The 16,720-nt window shown below is 33.8% G+C and overlaps 2 protein-coding genes across 2 annotated transcripts; both read left to right on the forward strand.

Annotated features, from left to right (window-relative positions):
• Positions 1–597: 597 nt before the first annotated feature.
• On the forward strand, positions 598–7,884 carry LOC126818925 (alpha/beta hydrolase domain-containing protein 17B). Its single transcript, XM_050546622.2, has 2 exons — positions 598–1,542; positions 3,485–7,884. Exons 1-2 carry the CDS (start codon positions 896–898, stop codon positions 3,702–3,704), a joined length of 867 nt encoding a protein of 288 aa, XP_050402579.1. The 5' UTR covers positions 598–895; the 3' UTR covers positions 3,705–7,884.
• A 1,982-nt stretch (positions 7,885–9,866) lies between these two features.
• LOC126818920 (tetratricopeptide repeat protein 7B) lies at positions 9,867–13,552 on the forward strand. Its single transcript, XM_050546608.2, has one exon. The coding sequence runs from the start codon at positions 9,871–9,873 to the stop codon at positions 12,340–12,342; it is 2,472 nt and encodes an 823-aa protein (XP_050402565.1). The 5' UTR covers positions 9,867–9,870; the 3' UTR covers positions 12,343–13,552.
• Positions 13,553–16,720: the final 3,168 nt, after the last annotated feature.

The raw sequence follows: 16,720 nt of genomic DNA on the forward strand, positions 1-16,720 counted from the left end.
CTTACCCTCTTAGTCACGCTATGGCTCAAAAGGAATGAAATCTGTAGAAAAATTGTTTTATGCGCGGTAATATTTGGGGTATCAATTGGATTCGGTGTTCCGTTTTTATTTTTATTTATTTATGTATTTTTTTATTTTTTAGGGGGAGGGGGGGGGGGGGTCATGATTATTTATTTGTCAATCGGTGTGTGATGGGGGGGGGGCGAAAGGTTGAAAATCACGTTGTCAAATGGTGTGATAAAAATATAAAAATAAGGCTACATGCAACATGAACATGTATATTGGACTACTTTCAACTCATAGCCCTGAATAGCAGGAAAACGAATTTACGTGGCCAATGTGGTCTGCCTCCAGTTGTTCAAATTATTTCCCTTGTTGTTTCCAGGGTGAAGGCTGACAGCTGTCAATCATTCTATTCTGGCGGCTAAAATCTTCGTCATATTGGCGAGAAACGGATAAAGCATTCTCCTTGGTATTCCCTCACCATCGAGGAGAGACTGGACAATAGAAATAAAAACTGGCAAAAAATAAACAAAACAACGTTTCTAATAACATTTGTATAAATTATTCTGCATAAAGCCACGTTATTAATCAAATTACTGTGGAATCTGTCATTTATACCAGTGAGGAGTGTATCACATAAATCTTTCTTGATGATGTGCTATGACTATTTTACGACATTGGTGAAAAGTTTATTTTTAACTCTTATTCCGGAAGAAGACATTGCATGACGTCATCACCAAGGAGTAGTTTGCCCGAGAATTCATGCCAATATTGTTACTATATTTTACTGAAAAACTGTTCAGATAGCTTAATTGATTCACATCAAGTGTGAACAAACAAAGGGCGAATCCGGCCGTCAGATAATAACTATAACACCGACTGAAGAAACGAGATGAATGGATTATCTTTCAGCGAGCTTTGTTGTCTGTTCTGTTGTCCGCCATGCCCAAATCGAATAGCAGCAAAATTAGCTTTTTTACCACCAGAACCAACTTATTCCCTGATATCAGATGATACTGGTTCTAAGCACAGTCTTCATTTAACGGACCGTGCCGAATGGCAGTACACACAGCGTGAATTGGACTGTATAGAAGTGTTCATGACACGAACTAATAAGGGAAATCGTATATCATGTATGTTTGCTAGGTGCTCACCAAATGCCAAATTTACCATTTTATTTAGCCATGGAAATGCTGTTGATCTTGGACAAATGAGTAGTTTTTACATTGGTTTAGGTACCCGTATAAACTGTAATATATTTAGTTATGATTATTCTGGTTATGGCTCGAGCTCAGGTAGACCCTCAGAAAAGAACCTCTACGCAGACATTGATGCAGCTTGGCAGGCTTTAAGGATGAGATATGGCATTAGTCCTCAGAATATTATTCTTTATGGACAGAGTATTGGTACAGTTCCTACAATTGACCTTGCAGCGAGGTATGAAGTAGGCGCTGTTATTCTTCATTCACCACTAATGTCTGGTATGAGGGTTGCCTTCCCTGACACTAAGAGAACCTGGTTTTTCGATGCCTTTCCAAGGTGGGTAAATTTTTCCATTTGGTGTTGATTACAGAATCTGTCCAACAATTTTTTTTTACACTAAACCTACCAAGAAGTAACCAAGATGATGCACTATATTTACCATGACCTGTTCTCTGAATTGTGGAAATACTCTAACATCAAGTCAATATTTTTCTGATGTATTGTTAGACAAATAATATTTAATTTTATTTTGTTCTGCTGAAATATCAAATGCATGTAACATGCTTTTATAAGTGTAGCAAAAGTTCGAGAAATGGTATTGTAATGGTTTCCCCTGTATGACTCCTCAAGCTGACATCGGAAAATATGTAGAATATTCTATTTACACATTACAAATATGCCAGACAAATTTCAGTTAATTGCAGAATTATTTGAATTTTTGCTCCTTGAGCAGCTCTTTAAAATAGCGTAAGTTGATACTGATTATATTTGGGTGTGTGAGGTGAACAAAAGATTTTGTTGCAGCTTTTGATAAAGTTTACTCATAAATCAATCTCCAAGAGTTTATTGATAAAATTTACCGAGTTAAGGCTTTTATTGTTTTTGGACATAATATTTTATATGTGAAAACTTAAAATGTATTGGAAATCGGTATAAATGTACAACTAAAAATTTTGTTCAGTTGTGCATACATATGTATTTCCAATAACTACTACATGTAGGCAAAATTTTAGACTACATGCTATAAATTATGATTAATATAGCCTCTCTCTACAACAGTTTATTTTGTTATGTATTCCAATAGTAAGATAATATTTACATAGTAAAGGTCATATTTAATCAAGAGATGTACTGCACACAATATGGTGGTTATTCTAAATGTAGAAATATTAATACATGTAAAATAAGCTCATTAACAAAATAAACTGAATAACTGATAGGCTACGCTGTACTAGGTTGTGATTTGTAGAGTGTGAGTCACTACATGTACATGTACTATCAATAAAATATTCATTGAGTCGTGAGTAAATACATAAAAATGGTTTATGAATGATTGACACTCATTATAGTAATACCTCATCATATATTGATGACTAACTGAGCTATGTGGATCATTATACAATCTAGTAATCTGTGTTACATTTTCTTAATCTGGCTCAATTTGTCTTCTATTAGTATTACTCGTAAATTTATCAGTATTTATTATCAACATTTAACCGTCAGTCACAAATAACAGTACTTTTTATAGTCCGACTCTGGGGATGATGTCATAAAGCTCCGAAATGAACAAGCCACCATCTCCATATATGTGTTGGGTAAAATCTTTTGATGGTTCCCTTTTTAACCCTAGAGAATATTTACCATTTTATATTTTGGTTTTGTATTCTTAAATACCAGTATTAAATTATCAGTTTTGAGTACATTTTAACGTGGGAGCTGCCATGGCTCTGTCCTGAGTAAAGTTGTTGGCTCCCTAACCGGTAGGTCCCACAATCGATCCAGGTGTGGATTTTTCGGCGTGGTTTGGGACAGAAGGCCTGGCAAGGAAGAACATATAGTCGTTCAGATGGGACAAAAATCTGACGTCCTATGTACACATTGGCGTGCACTACCAAGAACCTTATACATTGTAAGAGTAGGCCTTAACCCCATTGAGCAATTTATTTTTCCTGGCAACTTAAATATATTTTCCTGACATTGATATGACATTGACTGTCATGTAAATAATGCATGTATACAAGTATGGAATTAAGCCACCTGTCAATGACAATGTCAGAACAAATTTTGTCAAGACACAGTTTATCTGGTGCCTGTCATTTATCTGGCACTGATTTGTCCCTTTTCTGGGGTTTTATTGATATCTATAATACATTGAGAGGTGCTCCATACAACTTTGATGGTGCCTTTATAATGTGAACATGTATATTTTGTAACTTTTTACAGTGCATAACCGTAATTTGAAAGTCATTTATATTTATTTATCTTTATTCTCTTCCAGCATTGATAAAGTTCCCAAAATTACATCCCCGGTATTGGTTATTCATGGTACTGAAGATGAAGTCATTGACTTTCAGCATGGCTTGGCTATTTATGAAAAATGTCCCCGTAAAGTAGACCCTCTGTGGGTCGAAGGTGCTGGACATAATGATGTGGAACTATATGGACAATATCTTGACCGTTTGAAACAGTTCATTAATGAGGAATTAGCCACCATTTGACTAGAAGCCGAAGCTGAGACCCAAATCACACAGTCACCCCCTCATCCTGAAACACAAAATGGTGAACGTGTCGTCTAGACATAAGAAACAATACATCCATTATTATCTCATTCAACTTGCATATATATTTGAGTTTGTTTCCTTTACAACTCATCATCTTCTCACCAGTAAATAATTTCCACATTTTATCAATAACAGCATGGTCTGCAGCATAACAAATTGCGATCTGAAGGACATCTAATTTCAACAAATGTGATTGTTCCAGTGAAAATGTTAACGCATATCTCAGACACATCATTTGATAATGTGACGTAATAAGATTATACAAAATTCTAGATCTGAATGGAAATATGGGTGGACAGCAGGATAGTTCTTTGCAAAAGAGGTTTTTATAGCCTGCATGGAGTTTATTATCTCTTCTTGTCTTGAGTCTGCTTTCAATGCCATCTAAAACAACTTTGGTTTCCAGGTTTTTTTTCTACACAGCTTCAATAAATCCTGTTTTGGATGCTCCACTAAAGCAGAGTTTTAATGTTTTGGTTTTAAATTGAATGAAATGGATTGATTAACTGTGTTATATAAAGGGTGTCTCAGCTTCATTAGTCCTAAATTGTACTTACAATGAATAGTACAAAACAAAAAAAAATATTTTTCCATGATATGAAAATATTTGTTTGTTTATTGATGTATATGTATGTATATTTTTTAGGGTTTTTTTACTGGAAAAAAAAAGTGTGAAAACATTTCAACATGTACAGTACTTTTAGGCCCAGCTATCATATATTTGTATTGTACATTATCTTTGTTGATGTCATAACTGTTGCATACATGTACATTTGACAAAAATACATGTATGGAAAATATCGTGATCAAAGACCAAGCTCATTGGTATCAATACATCAAAGGTGTTGTCCATCATATCATTGTATTTATCTATACATTTTTAGTTTATTTAATTATTTTTACATGTACATTTGGCAAAAATATCAAGGAAAAACGATTAAAGAAGCAAGGCTAAATAAGCAAGATATTTATGAAGGTTAATGTTCGGTTCAGTTGTAAAAATAGATGTTTCAGGATACATCATGTCAGGTACTTATTTTTCCATACAAGGCAGACATTACAATAAACTTACATGTACATTTATATGAATACTATGATATATGGTACATGTAGGTTTTACATGATGTGCACATTTTAATGTTAAGTGCCAAATGATAAATGCACATCATACAATTACCAACTCTCAAATGATAAACAAAAAGTATATTTCATTCCTATAATGCATTAATAGTAAAGGTTGTTAGGATATAATTTAAAGTGCCATACATTTTCCAGTTCATACAATTTTAGTTGTAGTCTTGTACTACATGTACTTTGAAAATTGGTTTCAGGGCCCTTCCATGCACTCATTTATAAGAAATATTTTTTCTCGACAGAGAAACTGTCAAAACTATCTTATCTTGACCACAAATTTTTATACCTCATAATATTTGTTTTGTCATGATCTGATTTATATTTTACCATTTTCATCTAAGGTGATTGTCAAACTTGGCAAGTAAAACTTATCTCAATAGTAATACCTTTATTTCAGTGAAAGCTTTCATATTGTCCTTGTTGTATTTATGGTAAACATACAGTGTACCAATCATATACAAACGTAAATGAAGAATAGAACCAGGGGCATATAATGTATTGAATCTTTATGTTGAATAAACCTGAAGTCATATGTCCCAAAAAGAAATATCATGACTTTTAAAAAAACTTGCCTGTTTATTTTGTCATATTGTGGAAGTTAATATTCACTGGTACATTTTAAAGCTTCTGTTCCTATACTATTTTTCATTTCATTTGTATTGCTCAGTATATCCATTTGTATCATTAATATAATTTATGATTTTTGTGCTATACATGTATTAATCATTTTTATTATATGGAATTGTTATTTAAAAATATTTCTGTTGACTCATTGCCATGTTGTATTATAAAATCAGTGATCAAATATACAGGTTGGTACTCAAACAACCTCAATATCAACGACAAAAGTAATTAAATAAGGTTTCAAACTTTTTCTCATCAAAATTTTTTTACTGTGTGCTTAAAGGGAAATTATTAAATAAAGAATGACAGTTCTCAGCTTCTCAATATAATAACTAAAAAATAAATAATGAAAAGGGAATATGTTGAAAATTTGAGTCAAATTACGGAGTTCTGGCTCTTAAGAAGAACAGTGTAGTCTTGATTGTCATTGCTACCGTTGTTAAGATAAAAAAAAAGAAGTCTCAATTATCAATTTTTAAATTAAATCATTAACTGTCAATCGTATTTGAATCTGTTGAAAATCTCGAGTATCGTATGGCATCGCGAGTTGATTATGGTCTTAGTAAGTTAATCAATTTCTAATTAATAATTTATATAATAATTAAGACATAAGGAAAGACCTGCAACCAGAAGATTTAGCTCTTGAATAATGCCTCTTTAATAAGAATCATTGGTTATAAAGTTGTTCAAGTCCTAGAACTCCCACCAAATTGCTCTGAATCTTAAGGGAGGTAACTCCTGTAATAGTTTTGCTACACTGTTTTATACACTTTATATAGAAAGGTGCTATGTAAAACTATGGCAAATAAAATGTTAAAAGTTATTAATAGATTTATTTACAAGTAGGTGGATCAATATAAACTGGTCCTGGCTAAATTTTAACATTTTACTGGTTTGATGCTTGCTCATACTAATTTAGTTGAGCATGTTCAGTAAATATATGTTTGCTTATTGCTACGATTTGAAATTTTTCTTAAATTATTTGACAGCAAATTAAAAGCTTATATTACAGTTACTGCCAACCCGATCTTGCTACCCTATTTATCTCTAAGTGAATGGAGTAAATTTGAATCATTAAAGGATAAAACTGTTTATTATCTAGTATTAGAATAGTACCAACTGTACACAACTCTGTAATGCAAATTATTTTGATTTTTGACAAATTAACACACCTTATGTGAAATCATGTGAGGAGCTGTATGTCACTGTAACCAAACAACAGTTTTGCAACACTTTAAAAGCAAGAAATCCATAACTTAAAATCGCTCACAGTAAAAAAAATCAGTCTAGGTTCATCGAATCCTTTATTATATTCTGCATTATAATTTGGTGTACTGACACTGAATATAACAGTCTTCACTTAATGAGTATTTTGATTTTCAATGAACATATATACTGAGTATTTTGATTTTCAATGAACATATATACTTTTTCAATATCTTAGATTTGCACAAAATTGGAGAAGTCCAGTTTTACATGTATGGTACTGTTGTTTTCTTATGTAATTTATAAGTTTTAAATTAACATCTATCTAATGTTTAATGTACATATATATTGAATTTGTATTTAAGAAATAAAAACATCTATCACAGACATATGTTGTAAATAGATATTTGTTAAATGAATTATTAGGTGTTGTTGGTTTCTATTTTTTAAAACAAATATATTTGGCGTAAGAAAATGTAATGTATCTATATCATTATCAATGAATTAAAGAAGAATTAAATATCATTGTCATCATAGTAATTATTTGCAGAGTTACTGGCCTTAGTAGTATATATCGGGGATGCTCGATTTTCAGTCCAGAATGTCCTGAATTGACAAAATTGCAATCGAGTGACGCGGAATTCAGTCCTGTCACAGTTCTGTCAGTCCAGAAAACGGAACAGGTATCAGTAGAATCGTGACATAATTAAACACAACGAATATGTTTCAGTTGTTTGAGATATTTCCTTGTGCTGTCGGTACATGCGTTCTAGCCCCAAATCCCCATTTTCACTCGATTGTCACTATTTTGGGTTTGATAGAATTAAATTTCAGAACGTACAATTGAGCATCGCCATTGTCTTTGATTCCATGTTAAATCTTGACTTAAGATAATTCATACCAATCTTAAATTTGATAAACTGCCTTTCGCAATACTGGTCTTGGATAATGCTTGTTTGATTGAAACCCTCTTCATAGATAGTGATATACCTACATCTAGGACTATTTTCTTTAGCAAAATATTACTCCAATATCATATATATATATATATACACACACCGGTATATTTGAATAAAAACTGGTATACAATATTGTACACTATCAAAAGTAATTTACCACCAACTTTAAATTTATAATAAAAAAAAATAATACATGTATTTTGTTTGTTTGACAATATTAAACCCTCCTGTTTCTTTTTCTTGGCAGTATCTATCAACATTTAATAAAATATTCTTGTAAATTATCGTCTTGTCTTTTTAGCCCATGAACAAATACACTGAAAGGTTTATATTGGTTTTTCTGTCTATTATCTGTCTTGTTCATATTTCATGTAAACACTCTAGACTACAGGTCAGGGTTTTCAGGGTTTTATTTTCAAACTTGCTGTATTTTGGGTTGTTCTTTAATTGTCGATGGAGTCACTGACCTAGCAAAATTTTGGGTTGTAAGATTAGTATTTGCAGAGTTATTTTCCCTGAGACAGAAACCTTGTAAACGCTCTACATTAACAAGTTTTTGAGATTTTTTTCCAAACCTGTTGGGATTGTTCATCTAGCCATGGACCTTAGGTCCATGATCTAGCCCACGGGTATTCATCAATAATTGTGCCCCGGTTGAATCCCATGCAAGGGATTGTCATTTTTGGAAAATAGGTCAGTGATAAGACCCCTGTGGATCAGCCTTTAAACATTGTGTCTTAAAGGTTCAGTATTCATTTTGGGAAATGGAAATCTGGTTAACTGAATGCTGTTTTAGCAAACTACCTATAATTGACGAGGTGTCCTCAATGCCTCTCCAGGAGACTCAGTGATTCTGTGAGACGCTGGATCACTAATCAGGTCTCCGGTTCCCACTCCTGGTATTGGTGGAGAAAGCACCATTGTCTGGGTAAAATTTCCCTCAAAGCACATATCAATACCGGTAAGGCCTTAGACAAGACACACGCTAAATTAAATGATGTTACAGATGTTGGCCATTATTGTATATAGTTACTGTGGGTTTACACGGTGTTGATAATTTATCAGCATTGATGTAATTGATGTAACATATCAGATTAGAGACCAAGCAACGTGGAATTATGTAACACTATTTTAGTGATAACAGAGGTCAGTTTCGTAAATATATGGTTTATTTACATAGGAACAGAATATAACATTACTACATCAACACTACAGAAACTAGACTATACTGGAACTATAATTACTACAACAGGAACACATCTAACAATATTAAGTCCACCATTAAGCCTCTCTGCCAAGGCAGCGGCTGAACTCGGTGAGTCCATACGCCGGTCTCTGCGTCTCTTCTGCTCAGTCTCGGTTCGTCTCTTGTTGACTTCAGTTATATACCTTCTGATCATAGATAAGCTCATGTCATACATGCGATTGTCTTTTTTACCTCGTCATGGCATGCTTACTGACCAGTATGTATATCCTTTGAAGTAATGCAGAGCTTGTACACAGAGCATGTGTAGCTTAATTGTAAAGGACATATTGCATATTGAAATAATTACATGTTTAATCACAACACAGACAATCCTGACTTAAGAACAGTGCATACAGAGTTAAAAGGTCAATATTATATATTATCAAGAAGCATGGCTGGAGGTCACTAAGTTCTAAGCACCTAAATGACCGTTCAATTTCAGAAAAGTTAAAGAGAGTACTTTGTTACAATTATTCATCCAATTATTATTTTGTGATAATTTGTAATCATTATTCGACATGATATCACGGTTCAAGAGTGAAAGAAAAACTAGGCAGTGCTTAACGGTTCAAATATGAAGGAAAAACAAGATTGTACATATGGGCTTTAATTCACCGGGTGCTGTCAAAATCTAGTAATATACCGGTAGTCAAATTATTAATGACTTTTCTGTGCTAAACCTTGCCTAACATTTCATCAACCCCTGAAAATATGTTGCCTGAACTAAAATAAAATAAAATAGAAAGACATTAGATTGGCATAAATGATTTTACAATCAAGTTGGAGTATTGTGTACAATGATTGGGTGTTATTGAACTTGGTCGTTGAGACGTGATTTTTTCTGGGGATGTTGCCAATCACTGACTATAATAAGTATACGGCCCGCGTCCAATTTTCACATCCACCTAAAGAGTAAAGGCGTACTTCCGGTAAAATGGCGTCGAAATTGAAACCGGCTAGACTGGAGTCTGAAATAGAACGTTGTAGAACTGATTCTAATTGGAAAAGAGCATGTGAACTGGCGCAACAACTTGTTCAGAAGTCACCAGACATGGTCCCTCTTGTAAATTTCATATTGGCAGAGAGAGAATTAGAGGAATTTTTAAATGAACACCCCCCGTCCGAACGGACGATTGCGAAAGCTAAAAATGAACTCAATGTCACAGAGCAAAGACTTTATGACCTCACAAAAAATAAGGCCCTTGTTAAATTTTGCTTTGAATCACAACTTTTGTTAGCGAAGCTTCAGTTTTGTAAAGGTGCTTATCAAAATTCCATGACAACCTTAGAAAAATCAGACTTTGAAAGTAAAAGTATTGATCGGTCGTCAAACAGACAACTGTTGCTCTTAGCTGAAGCCCATGCCATTAAAGGAATGTGCTTAGAAAAAACAGCGTTACAGTCTACAAGCAAGTTTCGAGTAACAGAAAGAGAGCAGCAGATAATAGAGTGTTTAGAACAAGCTGGAGACCTAGCTTTACTGTATTTACAAGAACGGGAAAAACATCAAGCAAATACTGGAATGTTTGTTGTTCCAGCTCACCCAACAAGTGACTCTGTAGGGTTGATCATTGAATATGCAATACAACAAACACCAATACTGCACATAAAGAATGGTGATATACAAAAGGGTATAGGACGTTTTAGAGAGTTGTTGAGAGCAGTTGAAACAAGGTGTACTCAGAATTTACGCTTAACGTTGGCAAGGCAGCTGGCTGAAGTTTTAATGAGAGGTGTTTGTACGAACACTTACATACCTGTCTGTGTAAATCCTTTATCTCCAAGTAATGACAAAAAGCCACACCAGTATGTGGGAAAAGATTTGTTTGTTCCCACAGATGAAAATGAAGAAACCTTACTTTTACTCTTGATAGCAGAAGCAGTAGCGACACGTGAAGCAGTGCTTGACAGGACTCAGGAACTGAATGAAACAAGACTGCATGCATTTCAAAATACTACATCTGTCTATGATTTACTGGCTATTGCACTAGTGAAACGTGCTCAATTTAGTTCCTTGGCAGAATCATTTGAAAGGGCAATGAGATTTTCTTTTGAAGAATTTCATATTTGGCATCAGATGGCAAATTCTTTAATATGTGCTGGTAAATATGCAGCATCACTTTTGGTTTTACGTGAGTGTTGGAGATTGCAGCCTGAAAATGCTGTTGTATGCTTACAGGCTGCGAGATTATGTTATGAATATCTTCATCAATACAATGAAGGTATTGAATGGTCAAAAAGGGTGTGTGAACTTAGTGACAATAATCCACTATTAGCTAGAGCTCATATAGCATATGGTATTGGAAAAAGTATGGCAGCAATTGAAACAAAACTTCAAAAGGAAAGGCAAAGTCTAAATATGGAAGCTTTAACTGCTTTCAAAAAAGCACATGCATTAGACCCGTTTGACTTTCTGGCTTTGTTTCACATGTCTTTACAGCTGGCCATAATGCGACATATTCCAGAGGCAAACCATTATGTAAGGACTGCATTGAAATATCGCAATGACCATATCCATTCTTTACATCTTCTAACTTTGTTATTAACATCACAGAAGCAATATGGTGAAGCGCTCGATTTGATCCATGCTGCTCTTGCTGAATATCCTGATAATCTTAGTCTGCTATTAACCAAGTCTAAACTAGAAGAGGTTACTAGTGGTCCAGAAGAAGCTCTAAATACATGCAAATTAATGATGAAGTTGTGGAAAGATATCCATGAAATTGACAGTGATGATAGTTCTGATGGAAAAGGAGCCACAATGGATAGAAATACTTTTGATAAAAGAAGTCTAGCTCAACTCACTATAAATGAATTCAGTGAAAGGGGATCTGGCTCAATTAGGGCAGAATCTGTTGCTGCTTCAAGAATGGAGAGAGCATTGTCTGAAGTGGCATCATCACTCAACAGTGGTCTACAAGCTCGTCCAGGTTCTCAACAATCGTGGATGTTGCAGGCACAAATTTGGCTTCACCTAGCTGAACTTTATCTGAGTCAGGATAAAACATCTGAAGCAGAAAACTGTGTAAATGAGACATCAAATATGTTTCCATTATCTCACCAAGTTTATTTTATGAAGGGACGAGTTTTGGAACATAAACAGAAATATCTTGATGCTAAAGTGTGCTTTGAAAATGCTGTAGCTATTAACCCTGGGCACACGAAGAGTTTGCAACATTTAGGAATGGTTTTGCATCATTTAAATGAAAATAAATTAGCAGAGAAGGCTCTTAAGGAAGCTGTTGCTGTTGACCCCATGTCTCACCAGGCATGGTTTTCATTGGGTTTAGTCTTAGAGGCATTAGGACATTCTGAAACGGCTGCAGATTGTCATGCTACTGGAGTTGATTTAGAATTCTCAAGTCCAATTGTATCGTTTACTGTTATACCAAGGTTAATGCAATGATTTATGTACTGGAAATATACCGGTTATAACAAATATTTGCATAATTCATAGCTGTGATATTTTCATATCTTCCATATTCTATTTGATGTTGTTCAATGCATAATGTTTTGCATTTTGTTTTTCACAAGCTTTATATAAACGAACTATTTATGTTTATTAGTTAAAATTATATAAATATAATTAATCCATGTAAACTATAGATAAATATTCAAACTTTTCCCCTGTATATATGATACTTGTATCGTGACAAGTTTTATAAATAGAAAAGATGTTATTGTACATTGTATGTGTATGCATGTATTTGGTTCATTTTGTAAGCAAATTCTGTTGTGAAATCTATTTTCTCCTTAATTTAAATGTATAATATTTGGAAAATAATTTCTTGATTAATGTATATCCAAAGGTTGGCCATTTTTTTTAACAAAATATTAATTTACATTGTTGCACTATTATACCAATTCAAAATGCATTCTGTTGTGAAACTATTTCCTCCTTAATTTAAATGTAAGTGTATAATATTTGGAAAATAATTTCTTGATTAATGTATATCCAAAGGGTGGCCATTTTTTTTTAATAATATATTAATTTAAATTGTTGCACTATACCAATTCAAGATGCATTATGTAAGTAAGAAGGGCTGCCTATTGCGTGTCTTTATTTTGGTTTCAAAATGTTATATAAATTATTAATTAGACATTTATTAACATAAGTAGCCTATAATCAACTCTCTAAACCAAGGGGTGGCAGAGATTTAAATGTATTAGGATGCAGCGATATTTAAAAGTTTAACAATAAAGTGGACAAACGAAACCAAGTCTTGAATGTCCTGTATCATTGCTATGATAATAAAGAATCTGCGCTACATCTGCCAACACCCATAACTTCGCTCAGAATAAAGTAATTTGAATGAAATTTTCAATTCATTTTTTACTATCTATTTTTAAACTATTATAGCAAGAATGACCAGCTCTACATCTAAATCTTATATAATGCATCTTTAAGTAAATGTAATCAGATTTTTTTAATTCAATTTGCATTATGCATAAGTATCTATCAGAAAATCATGAATTTATCAATTTTGTAAATTACTTAAATCATAATACTAATAAGTGTTTAACTTGCACGTAGACAGCTAAAATTTAAAATTTAGAGTAACCCTACAGTAAAGGCTTAAATGATATGTTAGATAATATACTGTACTACTTGTTTACCTTGTAGAGTTTATATGCCCACATTTTAATATGGTCATATATTGTCTTCACCCATGTCGGTCTGTCATTCACAGTTCTTTTAGCACAATAGAGGCTACAATAATCCAGAAATCTGTTCAAATTGGTATGGGTTGTCTATGAAGAAGTCAATTGATTTTCATCCTTTTGGGATAACCCCCTCCAGAGGAACATGTATGTCCCTTGGTTAGAACTTAAAAGGCAGCAATTATTAACCTATCTGCAATTTATATTGGTTACCAATGTTATTATCCAAAGGAAGAACACAATTGATCAACTAACAGTTTGATAGCTTTGAGGGGTATGTCCCTTTTTTTTAAAAAAGAAATTTTGTGAAACACTTAATTTTTAGTCGGATTATTATTACTAGGGTCCACGTAATGTCAGTGTGCAACACCATTATTATTGTTCAGATTAGGCTTATAATTCTTTTTAACGGGTATTTAATTTTTTTTCAACCGCTTGTTGGATCATTCTGAACTCTTCCGTTTTGGTGAGGGTTGGTGTCATGTGGACATTATATTATTATTTGTAAAGTTCTGCAGCAATGCAAAATGTCTGAAATCACAGAATGTTTCAATGTTTAAAATGAATCATTCGATTTGAACAATTAATACATTTTTGCATAGTCATGGTCCCCAACTTCAATATTTTTGATTATGGACAAACATTAGCATGCACATGTACAAAAGTATATGAGGTGTTAACATTTGAATTGTTACAGATTTTTTTTTTTTTATTATTTATGAATGTTTTTTTGGTGGCATTTTACAAAGGTGGTCTGAATTGATAAAAAATATGACCAATTGATTCCTAGGTGCTTCTCTTTGAACTTTCATTGTTTAAAGGTGAAAATGGCACAGATAAAACCTGTCATAGCTGCCACACAGTTCTAGTTGAAATGGATATGTCTCCTCTGCTGCCCAATCTAAATTCATTTTATATACTAAGGGCATGATAAAGCTAATGGTGGGCATATGCTTGGCAAATAGTTCTGGTTATTGATTTAATATGTGAGTTTACTGAGGTCAAGATTCAGCTATATATTGTAGCATGATATTTATTAATTATATTTATATTTATTTAATGAATGTTTGACACTAATGGTTATATCCATATAGCTTTTTCCATTTATCTACCAAGATTTTTCATCAGCAACAGAATAAAACAGCAGAATGATAATCTCCTTAGCCTATTTTAATCTTCAGAAGAGGTGTTGATATATTACCCTTTGTGGTGTGTAAATTCTGGGTATTGCAAAAGATCAGCAGTGCATTTAATTCAATCACGATCCTAACTACATAATAGCCATTGATTGGAAAACATATCCAAACTATCAGAAACAAACTGAGCAAGCAGTGCTCCCCTGCCTATATTTTATCAGTGATTTTGTCTTCCGCAAGGAGGATAGATTACAATGAATGCAACATACACCCATATTTACTAATTAAATTGGCCAAAAATCCTCTAAGAGATTTTCCAACTTTGCTTCCGTTGTCAGAGATCCCTGGTAAGGAACTGTGTCTAGTCCCTCATTTCCTGTGAACATATTGGGACACACGTAAATAAACCCTTGACAACTGGAAATTGAAATAAAAAATACAGGTAGCCTGTAGTCCTAGCAAATGTCACTCATAGCACACTGCCTTATGTATGCCCATCTTCATTAGCCTGGTTGGTGCTGTTGGACATAAACCCTATTTTATTTCATTTCAATTATCAGAATGTAATCAAATCAGTGAAGTGAATAATACCGACTTCCATTTATATTATCATCCGTATAATTTTATAAAATTAAATTTTCTGGATGAATAGAGAGAGGTTTGGGGTTGGGTTTTTTTTCATATGAAATGAAATGAAATGGGGTTTAACGTCCTACTGTTCTGCTCCGAACTGGGCTAATGAAGACAGGCTTACGCCATACAGTGTGCTATGAGGGAAATTTTGCCCGGACAGCAGCACTACGGCCTCATCTTATAATATCGAATTCCAACTGTCAAGGGATCTTTTACGTGCACGCCAATGTGTACACAGGACCTCCGAACGACTAGACAGCTGTCCTTGTCATGCCCTCCGTCCTGCATCACTGACAAGGTGGAAACATACCGGAAAATCTGGATGAACTTTCTCGGCCAGTGTAAGGATTGAACACCCGAGCTCCAGGCTAGCGAGCTAGCGTCTTACCCACTTAGCCACGAGATCCCTTTTTCATATGAATATTGATCGATAGTGGAGAATAATAAGCTGTATAGATACTGATACCTCCATCTGGAATAAAGTATTGATTTTCAATATTTCAATTGATTCTTAATTGGAGCTTTGTAGTTGGTACAAGTATATTACAACCAAACAGAATAAACATACATGCATACAGTACATACCAGTTTAAAGGGCCAATCTCGGTTATATTTTGGAGAATAAAACTGCTTAATTTTGTGTTAGAAGCCCTCAAAATCCTCTACCTTAGGGCCAGGCAACTAACTCTATATATACGTGAAATGTTTTCGAACAACTTAAATCCATCAGTCTTCATCTGGAAATGTAGACCGGGGTCTCAAGCTGTATTATACCATGTCTGGATAAAACCAGACTTTTATTCTATGAAAATAATGTGTAGGTGAAATTAACCTTTCATCATCAAGGACAGTACATGGGTCATGCACTGTATAGACATCTAAAGGAACGGGAATAAATTATCGGATCACCCAATGAAAAAATTTACCCGAATTCTTAAAATGGTTACGTGTCCAGATAAGCAGTTTTCACGTTCACGTCCAATCGACCCAATATTTGGAGCTGAAATTTTTAGACACGGTAAATTCACCATTCCTCTTTATTTTGGGGTTTAACTTTAATTTTCATACCTACACAGACTTTTATTTCTGAGACTCTGTTAAAATCGGGATGGTCCCTTTAAATAATGATAACTGCACAAAAAGTAAGTTTTGACACTTAAACAAGTCATCTACATGAGAGTATCTGATTCAAGTAGCAAATTTTTGCAGTTTGCAGGTCACCAAAACATTGTAAAGGCTCTATGGTCAGAGGTTATGAAACTTTGCTCTACAGGTCAGGAATTAATAGTAAATACAAGACAAGCAGCACCACACAGAAACCCACGAACAATTAAGACATGACTCGAGAGACAT

The sequence above is a fragment of the Patella vulgata genome, chromosome 4, assembly GCF_932274485.2.
Source record: "Patella vulgata chromosome 4, xgPatVulg1.2, whole genome shotgun sequence".
NCBI lineage: Eukaryota > Metazoa > Mollusca > Gastropoda > Patellidae > Patella > Patella vulgata.